The sequence below is a fragment of the Palaemon carinicauda genome, chromosome 11 (genome assembly GCF_036898095.1).
Source record: "Palaemon carinicauda isolate YSFRI2023 chromosome 11, ASM3689809v2, whole genome shotgun sequence".
Classification (NCBI taxonomy): Eukaryota; Metazoa; Arthropoda; class Malacostraca; order Decapoda; family Palaemonidae; genus Palaemon; species Palaemon carinicauda.
Window position 1 is genome coordinate 91102189 of NC_090735.1, and position 11512 is coordinate 91113700.

The window sequence follows — 11512 nt, forward strand, 5'->3', positions numbered from 1 at the left end:
GTCTTGGGTTTTCCATTTTTAGTTTGTTAAATGTTTTGAAGGTTCTGCTAATTCTATTTCATTTCTCTTGGATTTTGACTTAATTTTCAATCTTTTCTTCTGCTTTGGTCTTTTCTAATAGTTTTCCTTGATCTTGCTTGGAAACTTCTTCACCTATCTATTGCGCTGATTCCAATACAAATTTTATTAAATTTACTTGGTTACATTTCATTATGTAGCAGGATTACCCATTTCGTACTAATAAACTAAACTCATTACATTTGTCTTTTATTACATGAGTGTTTAAGCTCTTTACTTAAAATAGTTTTTCTCTTACTTTCCTTAGATCTAAAAAAAATTTGTTCCTCACCATTCTATGGTCGCTTGCCTTGAACTTGTTTAATACTGTTACATCTTTAACTAAATTTACCTTAACTTTTTCGCTAAGAATAAAATCGATTTCGTTTTTCAATTTTGGGTTTCTCCATGTCCATTTTCTAGGTTCCTTTTATGTTATTCCTTGTGCCTAATCCAAATTTAGGCTACTGCTGATTCTCCTCTCTTCTTTTGACATATTTCATCATTGAAGTCATCCCTTATATATATAATGATAAAAAACTATATATACATATATATTGCTATTCCTGGTGGTCATTGCGCCACCTTTTTTTCAAATAAAAGACCCCACCAGCAAGGACCAGTCGAAATGCCACGAGCCCTTACTCCCCTGAGGTCTCATTCCAGACAGACATCTTCAAAGCACGTGGACGCTCAGCGCTGCCACAAAGGAAGTCCCGAGAAGTCACGAGGCCTATTGTATCGGGAGACGTTACAAAGGCCGATGACCAATGGGACAGCAGTCAGGCCAATTACGCCCCTCCTCCCCCCAATATGGGCGAAAGGGGGTTTATAATCGACCTAGGAGCGGCTGAGCATCATCCTTGGCTGATCAAACTCCGTGAGAGCACCATCACCTCCTTTCGCTCTCAAGACTTCAGGGAGGCAGGACCTGTGACACATTCTCCACAAAGGAGGAACCAGAGTCCTTTTTACCAAGGTAAGGTGTCTGATTTTGAGATCCTCATCGTCCTAACCCAGCCTTCCTTCTCCTTCCTTTATCACATCCCATTTTTTCCTTTTATCCTTTAAAGAAAGATCCTACCCACTGAACCTTTTTATCCTATTCCTTATGTCCCAACCATGTGTGCCGTTGCTCCTAACCTTAATTAATTCACCCTGTGACAGTGTTGATTCCCACGTGTTGTGTTTAAATCTCTAAGCTTTGCACTTTCATTTGATTTGCTTAAAAGTTTTAACCACATGACTTCATCGTATTCCCAGCCTGTAGAAGTAAGTGTTCGGTTAATAATTTAATCTATTTCCCTTTCCAGGAAATGAAATCGCGGTGATGAAATCCTTCCACGGCCTTCCCAACTCCACGTGAGCCCAACTCCCCTTGAAGCATCTCGTGGCTTAAATTAAATTATAGTTATCTGTTGCACTCCCCTTTTTTGTTAATTTTTATTTAAATATTATTGTAAATATATCTATTTATCTGTTGCGCTCCCCCTTTTTATTAATTTTATTTAAATATTATTGTAACCATATCTATTTTGTCGGTATTCCTTGTCTTATTGCCGACTGGCGACCTTTCCTTTGTTCTTTTCTTTTGTTATTGCCCTGAGTTCCTTAAGCAAGGCCGGACTCGCAAGCACGGGCGTAACAATATACACACACATTATATATATATATATATATATATATATATATATATATATATATATATATATATATATATATATATATATATATATATACATATATATATATACATATATATATATATATATATATATATATATATATATATATATATATATATACATACATACATACATATACCAAGGCACTTCCCCCAATTTTGGGGGGTAGCTGACATCAAACAAATGAAACAAAATGTCTCCTCTCTATGTTCCTCCCAGCCTGACAAGGGACTCAACCTAGTTCGGCTGGTAATGCTAGGGTGGCACAGCCCACCCTCCCACATTATCCACCACAGATGAAGCTTCATAATGCTGAATCCCCTACTGCTGCTACCTCCGCGGTCATCTTAGGCACCGGAGGAAGCAGCAGGGCCTACCGTAACTGTGTCACAATCGCTCGCCATTCATTCCTATTTCTAGTACGCTCTCTTGCCTCTCTCACATCTATCCTCCTATCACCCAGAGCTTCCTTCACTCCATTCATCCACCCAAACCTTGTCCTTCCTCTTGTACTTCTCCCATCAACTCTTGCATTCATCACCTTCATTAGCAGACAGCCATTTTCCATTCTCTCAACATGGCCAAACCACCTCAACACATGCACATCCACTCTAGCCGCTAACTCATTGCTTACACCCGTTCTCAACCCTATCTACTCGAGATACACCAGCCACACTCCTTAGACACTTCATCTCAAACACATTCAATTTCTGTCTCTCCGTCACTTTCATTCCCCACAACTCCGATCCATACATCACGGTTGATACAATCACTTTCTCATACAGAACTCTCTTTACATTCATGCCCAACCCTCTATTTTTTACTACTCCCTTAACTGCTCCCAACACTTTGCATCCTTCATTCACTCTCTGACGTACATCTGCTTCTGCTCCACCATTTGCTGCAACAACAGACCACAAGTACTTAAACTGATCCACCTCCTCAAGTAACTCTCCATTCAACATGTCATTCAACCTCGGACCACCTTCCCTTCTCGTACATCTCATAACCTTACTCTTACCACATTAGCTCTCAACTTCCTTCTCTCACACACCCTTCCAAATTCTGTCACTGATCGGCCAAGCTTCTCTTCCGCGTCTGCAACCAGTACAGTATCATCCGCAAACAACAAATGATTTACCTCCCATTCATGGTCATTCTCATCTACCAGTTTCAATCCTCGTCCAAGCACTCGAGCATTCACCTCGCTCACCACTCCATCAACATACAAGTTAAACCACCACGGTGACATCACACATCCCTGTCTCAGCCCCAATCTCACCGGAAACCAAACGCTCACTTCATTTCCTATCCTAACACATGCTTTACTACCTTTGTAGAAATGTTTTCACTGCTTGCAACAACTTTCCACCAACTCCATGTAACCTTATCACATTCCACATTGCTTCCCTATCAACTCTATCATACGCTTTCTCCAGATCCATAAACGCAACATAAACATCCTTACCTTTTCCCAAATATTTCTTGCATATCTGCCAAACTGTAAAAATCTGATTCATACAACCCCTACCTCTTCTAAAACCCCCCTGTACTTCCCAGATTGCTTGCTCTGTTTTATCCTTAATCCTATTAATCAGTACTCTACCATACACTTTTCCAACTACACTCAACAAACTAATACCCCTTGATTTACATCACTCATGCACATCTCCCTTACCCTTGTATAGTGGTACAATACACGCACAAACCCAATCTACTGGTACCATTGACAACACAAAACACATATTAAACAATCTCACCAACCATTCAAGTACAGTTACGACCCCTTCCTTCAACATCTCGGCTCTCACACCATCCATACCAGATGCTTTTCCTACTCTCGTTTCGTCTAGTGCTCTCCTCACTTCCTCTCTTGTAATCTCTCTCTCATTCTCATCTCCCATCACCGGCACCTCAACATCTACAACAGCAATTATATCTGCTTCCCTATTATCCTCGACATTCAGTAAACTTTCAAAATACTCAGCCCACCTTTTCCTTGCCTCCTCTCCTTTTAACAACCTTCCATTTCCATCTTTCACTGTCTCTTCTATTCTTGAACCAGCCTTCCTTACTCTCTTCACTTCTTTTCAAAACTTCTTCTTATTCTCTTCATATGAATGACCCAATCCCTGACCCCACCTCAGGTCAGCTGCCCTTTTTGCCTCACTTGTATATATATATATATATATATATATATATATATATATATATATATATATATATATATATATATATATATATATATATATATATATATATATATAAAATCATCTCCCCCTACGCCTATTAACATAAAGGGCCTCAGTTAGATTTCGCCAGAAGTCTCTATCTTGAGCTTTTAATTCAATGCTTCTCCATTCACCACCTACTTCTGGCTTCATAGTCTTCAGCCATGTAGGCCTGGGTCTTCCAACTCTTCCAGTGCCTTGTGGAGTCCAGTTGAAAGTTTGGTGAACTAATCTCTCTTGGGGAGTGCAACGAGCATGCCCAAACTATCTCATTCTACCATCTTTATATAGATATGTATATATATATATATATATATATATATATATATATATATATATATATATATATATATATACATCTGCAATACAGGACACAATTACCCAAATAACTATAAATGGCAGGCATACAATATAAAATGGAACGTCACTTCCTAATTCTCCCTGGCCAGAGACAGTTTACGATCTGATAGCCGCTAGATTTATTAATCTAGCGGACCTGCTCACATATAGAACTGATGAATGGAAAAACAAAATGCTTAAGGTCGATAATGTAAGGGAGTCACTAATAACTAGTCTCGTGACATCCGGCAACATTCTAGTGTTTATCATTATCATATGAACATTGAAAGGAGACAGCAAAATCACCTTATATTTAGAACAATAATAATGTAACATTTTCACAAACGTTTATTCTCTCACTCACTTACTCTCGACTAAACAAACAAAGAATAGGTGCTAGAGAGGAATGTGGAATATTCTCCTATACATGAAGATCAAGTGCTAATAAGGATACAAAATTACATATATTTATACAAACGAGAAAAATACATGATTTACCGCAATATAAAAAAGATTACATGTGAAAGTGTGCATGAGGATACTCACATGTGGAATAAGAGTCTGTGGAGGATTGAGAGAGCGATCGGCTTCGATACCTCCGACGAGATGATTTGCTTCCGCCTCCTGGCATCGCCAGTTCACCCTGCAAAAGGAAACAAATATCATTCAATTGCCAGTTTTAACTCTATACATTTGGCAATACTGTACCAGCTGCATCTCCCCCCCCCCCCTCCACACACACGCACTTTTATTTCAATACACAGCATTTATTGTACAGTTATAGGTTTTAATTTAGAATATTTTTTCTTGAGCAGAGAACGCCATCGGTCCGGTATCAACAACAAATGGATAAGTCTATTTCGCTTGTTCATAATTGTGTCCCTTAATCCAACAAAAATTATCTCATTGTATTCGAATTTTAATATCATCATCCCCCAACACAACACTATCTCAATGTGACGTGAAACTGGCACTATTTTAACAAAGACTACCGAGTCGAGCTATCAGCTCTACTATATGGAAAGTGCCCATTTCTTTACCATGTGCAAATATTTACAAACTAAAGTATATCAAAAGTCAAGTTCCCCATTGCATTTTAGTTGAAAGGAATCTGCAAGATCAGCAAACAAAAAAATTGCGTGACACGACATTTTTCTTTTCACGATGACATAACTGATATTTCATCATGGACATACGGAGACACACACACACACACACACACACACACACACATATATATATATATATATATATATATATATATATATATATATATTTGATGTGTGTAAACCTTACGCCCAAGCCATTAAGAAGTTTTTCTTACCAGGCAGTGTAACTGTCACTGACCTATACTGAATAGATTTCCTCTCCAATTATGCTTTAAGTTCCTTCTCTGACTGCTCAGTAATTGTAATCTAGATACACGCTTTTATGGGTTTGAAGAGACATTGGTGCCACATTTCAATTTACACACACACTGTATGTATGTATATATATATATATATATATATATATATATATATATATATATATATATATATATATATATATATATATATATATATATACATATGTATATCTAGATAACAATTACTGAGCAGTCAGAGAAGGAATTTCAAGCATAATTGGAGAGGAAATCTATTCAGTATAGGTCAATGACAGTTTTAACGCTGCTATCGGATGTCGGGAATTAGTTATTAGGATTTTCCTTGCTCTGCCTGGTACTCTTTTTTTTTTATAGTTACGAGAAGAAGGTGAGCAGAGTTGGCTAGAAGAGAGTTGCCTCGCAAGCAAGATTAGTAACCCTTCTTTAAATTACTAAGTTGGAAACCTTACACCGCTAGAGCCATGCCCAAACTCTACGAGAATGATCAACAAGAAAATTCTAGACAAACAAAGTTAATATATATAGAACCTAGCAATGTATAAGCAGGAGAAGACACAGTTACCCCTTTGAAAGAGCCAACATCCGCCTGCCCTCTCTCCTCTCAAGTGTGTGTCCTCTCAAATGTGAAAAGGGATTCCTACCCAACATATATTGGGAATAGTGTTGTTCAAAAGTTGGTGAAATTATTGGATGTTAATTCAAGTGTACTGTGTTAATTTAAGTACATTTAAACATAAATTTTTGTAACTGGCCCTGTCAGATTTAGGTTAAATAGTGAAACGCATCAAAATTTTTGCTTAACCGTTCTGTAACCTTGTGTGAACCAAAAGACATAAGTGTAACAGTTACATATATGTAAACTTCATTATTGTACGTTCATCAGAGTGTTAAAGTGTTAACTCTTTTCAATAATTATCTAAATTAAATATTTTTTTTTAAATTAATTTTCATTGAAACAAGTGATTGTATAATTTTTTCAAAATGTCTTTATTTTAGTCTAATATTTAGTTCAGATTTAATATTTCGAGTGATTTATTTTTTGGTGTTAATTCTTGTGAATTGCTGTTAACTTTTTATAGAATATATTTATTTTTGTAAATTGTGTATTATTTCAATAACCAATATTTTTTCTCCGTGCTTTGCTCGTATTCCCTGACTAGGAACCGAAGTAAGAGTTGGTTTTTTAATAGTTCACATAAATAATCACCCAGTTTTGTTATGAGTGTATCGTAAGAGACCTTTGGATATTCAGTGTTCATATATATATTGCTGTCTGAGAGTTGCGTAATATTCTTAGAGGTCGGGTATTTTTCAAGTATAACAGATTTATGTAAAAATATTCAGGTGATTTTGGAGCTCAGGAGTTTACATAATTTTCCAGCCGTAATATATCTATATAGTGGTGCCAAGACCCTTGGGATCGAGCGAGTCTGTTTTAAAAATTGGTGATAACAGGGCTGTGCTTTGATTAAAGGCTTGACCAGTTTACTGTTGATAGGATTCTTTGAATTTTAGGATATATTTTTTGGAGAGGTATGATTTTATATAAAGTACATGATGGAACCACTAAATGTACAAGAGTTTTGGAATACCCAATAGTTCAGGAATTGTCAGAAGCTAATGTAACTAAAGATTAGTGTATCTATTTTAATGGCATGTGGCTTCCGTGCAACGAGTGGAATGATTATACCCCAAATCAAGTGTCTTGCCTTTGAAGTGTTGATAAACCAAGGAAAGTTGTTGGAAGAAGATATTGTAGCAGCTCGTGAACTGTTGAAGGAGGCTGAAGCAGAATTTGTAGCGAAGCAATTACCAGTTGACATAAGAACTAAAGGAATGAAAGCAGAAAGGAATGTTGAGGCTGAGATTCGACGAATTGCAGCAGAAGAGAATTTGACTAAGTTGAAGATGATGGTAGAACGGGAAGAAAGAGAGAACAGGCAAGAGAAATTACAAGATGAGAAGAGAGAGAAGAGGCAAAAAAAATTACGAGACATGCAAGGGAAATGGAAGAAAAAGAGAGAAAAGAGGCGAGAAAAATTGCCAGACGTGAGGGACATGTAAGCGAGAGTAATTGCAAGACGGGGAGAAAGAGTGAGAGAATAAGCAAGACAAGCGAGAGAATTAAAACTGTTGAGTGCTAGTGCTAGGTCAGCAGCTCAGACAGAGAAGACCCCTGCTATGCACGATCCCATGTTTAATGTGACAGATGTGCAAAGGTTAATTCCAAAATTAACAGAAGCAGTAGCCGACAAATTCTTCGATCATTTTGAAATGGTCGCGTCGACGATGGAATGGCCCAAAGATAAATGGCCTGTGTTATTGAAGAGTTTCCTTATTGGAAAAGGACGCAGAGCGTATCTTTCCTTGTCTCAGAACCAGAGGAAGGAGTATCAAGAAACTAAAAAGAGCTTACTGCAAGTGTATCAGATAACCCCTGAATATTATAATGCAAGAATCCAATGTTTGCGGAAGGACGAGAAAATGACTTTCGTGGATTACGCTTATAAGGTACGACGATGTTTAAAGAGATGGATAGAGGCTACTATAGTGAGAGAGATGGCTAATTTTTGATAGTGCTGGAACAATTTTTCCGAGGAATTCCTGAACATATAGAAATGTACTTGAGAGAGGGTGAGGTGAAGAAACATGATAGAGCCGCTTCCCTGAGTGAAGATATTATGTCGTAAACCCTCCTCCGGGTATAAATTTTCATCCACCTTTCCAACAAAGAGTCAAGTATTCCCCTAACCATGGAAACCAGTTCAATAATAACTATGTGAACAAGTTCAATAGTTACAGTGGAAGTACCACTGGTACGGTTCCAATACAGAATGCAATAGTACCACAGCAACAATCGTCGAAACGTCCTCCTTCAGGTGTTGTGAAAGACGTGCAAAACATTAATATTGTCTGTTATAAGTGTGGCAAGAAAGGCCATATCAGTAAGGAATGTTGGTTGAACCAACCGAAAGCAGTCGCACAAGTGGTTAAGGATAATTCAACTTCACAAAATGCGAAGACGAAGAAACAAACGTGAAAGGGCGACAAGGAAAATAAGCCTGCTAATGTTTACACGACGAACAGGAAAACTCCAAACAGTTGGATGCCTTTAAACCGTATACTCATAAAGGTATGTTAGCCGCTCTAGATGGGAGCGAGCAGATCGCGGTCAAGATATTGCGCAAAACAGGATGTAACCATAGTGTAGTGACACGAGGTGTACACCCATTGGTGGAACAGTCTCTCACAGGACATTAGGTAATTTTGAAGGGAATAGGAGGTGGGGAAGTTACCCCTATTTGCTGTTTGAAACTGTCATGCGAGTTGGTGACAGGTCATTTTGATTTAGCGGTGAAGGATTCATTGGCTGTCGAAGGAGTAGAAGTTCTGCTGGGTAATGAGATTGATGGAGCGCTGTTTGTCCCTTGTCCCATTGTAATGGAGAAACCATTGAAGTAAAGTCCTACGACTGAACTTTAAAAGGACTATCTGTTTCCTAGTTGTGTAACGACTAGGAGTATGACAAAGAAAGTGTCTGCAGAAGAAGATAGAGAAACTGAAGGAGCGATGAACATGAAGGATTTATTTCCAGAAGAAGAGGATTCCCATGAAGATACGCAAGAGGAGATCTCCCGAGAGAGTCCGAGAGAAGAGAAACGACAGACGAGTGGACAGGAAGAAAAAGAAGTAATGGCCCTAGAAGAAATAGAAAACTCAGCATTAGAAGTAGGACAAGCGAGTCGGAAAAGGCTGATTGCAACGGAGGGATGAGACATTAACAGAGTTATTGTACCATGTGGTGGATGAGACAGAGGTGCAGCAGTAAGGATGGGTTGCTTATGAGGAAGCACAGCCCCGCCAACATCCCTGGGAATAGCGAATGGAGGGATAGACTTTAAGATATTGATTCCCGCACCGTTGAGAAGACAGGTAATCGCCGTAGTGCATGAGACAGGACACATTGGAATAAGGAAGACGACGGAGAAGATTATGAAACACTTTTTCTGGCCTGGCATGCATATGGATGTGAGCCAGTTTTGTTGTGCAAGCCATGTTTGTCAGATGGCTAGAAAGCCTAGAGTACATCAAGAAAGCTCCTTTAAAACCGATTGAAGTGCGAGGAGAACCCTTCAGCAAGGGATTGATTAAAATGGTGGCATAAAAAGGGAAAGAGTGAGAGGATTCAGATTTACCTCGCGAAACATCAGACTCTTACCAGCAAGTTTTTCCAGACTTCCTGGCCCACCAGGTGACACAATTGATAGCGTTTTTAGTTGGAATTATCACTAATGAATCAATAGGATTAAAATCAACACAATATCGTGTTTAAATAGAAATAAATTTCTACCTCATACTCGAGATCGAATCCTAGCCCCTTCAAATGTAAGGTCAGGTCGCTTCCAACCATGCCACCAGAGGCTCAAAAGAAGTCGGAACCTAACTGCTACCTGCAGTTCAGGATTTACCTGGCAAAACATCAGTCTCTTACCAGCGAGTTTTCCCCGACTTTGCGCTCCACCAGGTGAAACAATTGATTGCTTTTTTAGTTGGAATTATCCCAAATGAGTCAATATGGATGAAAATCAACACAATATCATGTTCAAATAGAAATAATTTCTCATCCATATTGACTCGGAGATAATTCCAACTAAAAAAGCTATCAATTGTTTCACCTGGTGGGCAGGTAAGTCGTGGAAAACTAGCTGGTAAGAGACTGATGTTTCGCCAGGTAAATCCTGAACTGCAGGTAGCAGTTAGGTTCCGACTTCTTTTGAGCCTCTGGTGGCATGGTTGGAAGCGACCTGACCTTACATTTGAAGGGGCTAGGGTAAGGATAAGGAAAAAAGAATAGAGAGAGAGAGAGAGAGAGAGAGAGAGAGAGAGAGAGAGAGAGAGAGAGAGAGAGAGAGAGAGAGAGAGAGAGAGAGCAGAAACTTGGATTGAAACATGTATAGCCCTTTTCGTTTACGCAGAACATCTAAGGTCAGGTGTTCGTCAAGTTTTCAGGAGTGCCTTCAAGATAATCATTAGCCCACCGAAGAAGTGAATGTGTGTGTCTGTTTGAATGTGTATGCATGTATGTGTGTGTGTGTATATATATATATATATATATATATATATATATATATATATATATATATATATATATATATATATGAGAGAGAGAGAGAGAGAGAGAGAGAGAGAGAGAGAGAGAGAGAGAGAGAGAGAGAGAGAGAGATTGTTACGTTAGAATAGTAGGCTTTGTTATCATCTATTCGATTAAATTTTAAATCAACTATGTTCACGAGTCTCCATGGTTTTGCAGAATACAAAACAACCTCCCCATTTTTTTTTTCAAGGGAAACCAAATCTTTTGAAAGCAAAAGCGTTTTTTTTTTCTATCTACCCAAAAGTAGTTAGTAAGCGTGAAAGAACAAAGAGTGGTTCATCCTGCCTGCTGAAAGCAACGACAGTAATACATCGGTATGCCAGCGTTACCATTTAGCATTTACAAAGTACGTAAATGAACGGTAATTATTTATCAATCATTCGAAAACGTTTTTTCAAGTCGTGACGTCAAAAGATTTGCCCCGTCCCCCTAAAAATCCGGGCAATAAACAGGTAATCGCCCTTCAGTTAGAAAAGACACTACTGTTAGGCATGAATGCAATAAGCATCATTAACTTGGGTAATCACAGTTCAATTTGGGAACTTGTAACTCCTCAGAATCAATTTGGTAAATGGATCAACATCGGGAGCAGGTCCACACGCATCCAGGTTTCAGACTACGACGAAGTAATTCCAGTTCCTTGAACTTTTCAACTATC

The 11512-nt window shown here is 38.4% G+C and overlaps 1 protein-coding gene across 1 annotated transcript in view; it reads right to left on the reverse strand.

Moving 5' to 3' along the window:
- Window positions 1-4742: 4742 nt before the first annotated feature.
- The window catches only part of LOC137650090 (uncharacterized), a 17571-nt gene continuing 10801 nt past the window's right edge, over window positions 4743-11512 (reverse strand). Inside the window, exon 2 of the mRNA XM_068383181.1 lies at window positions 4743-4955. Within this exon, the coding sequence (XP_068239282.1) occupies window positions 4827-4955 (129 nt within the window). The 3' untranslated portion in view covers window positions 4743-4826. The remainder of the gene's footprint in view (window positions 4956-11512) is intronic.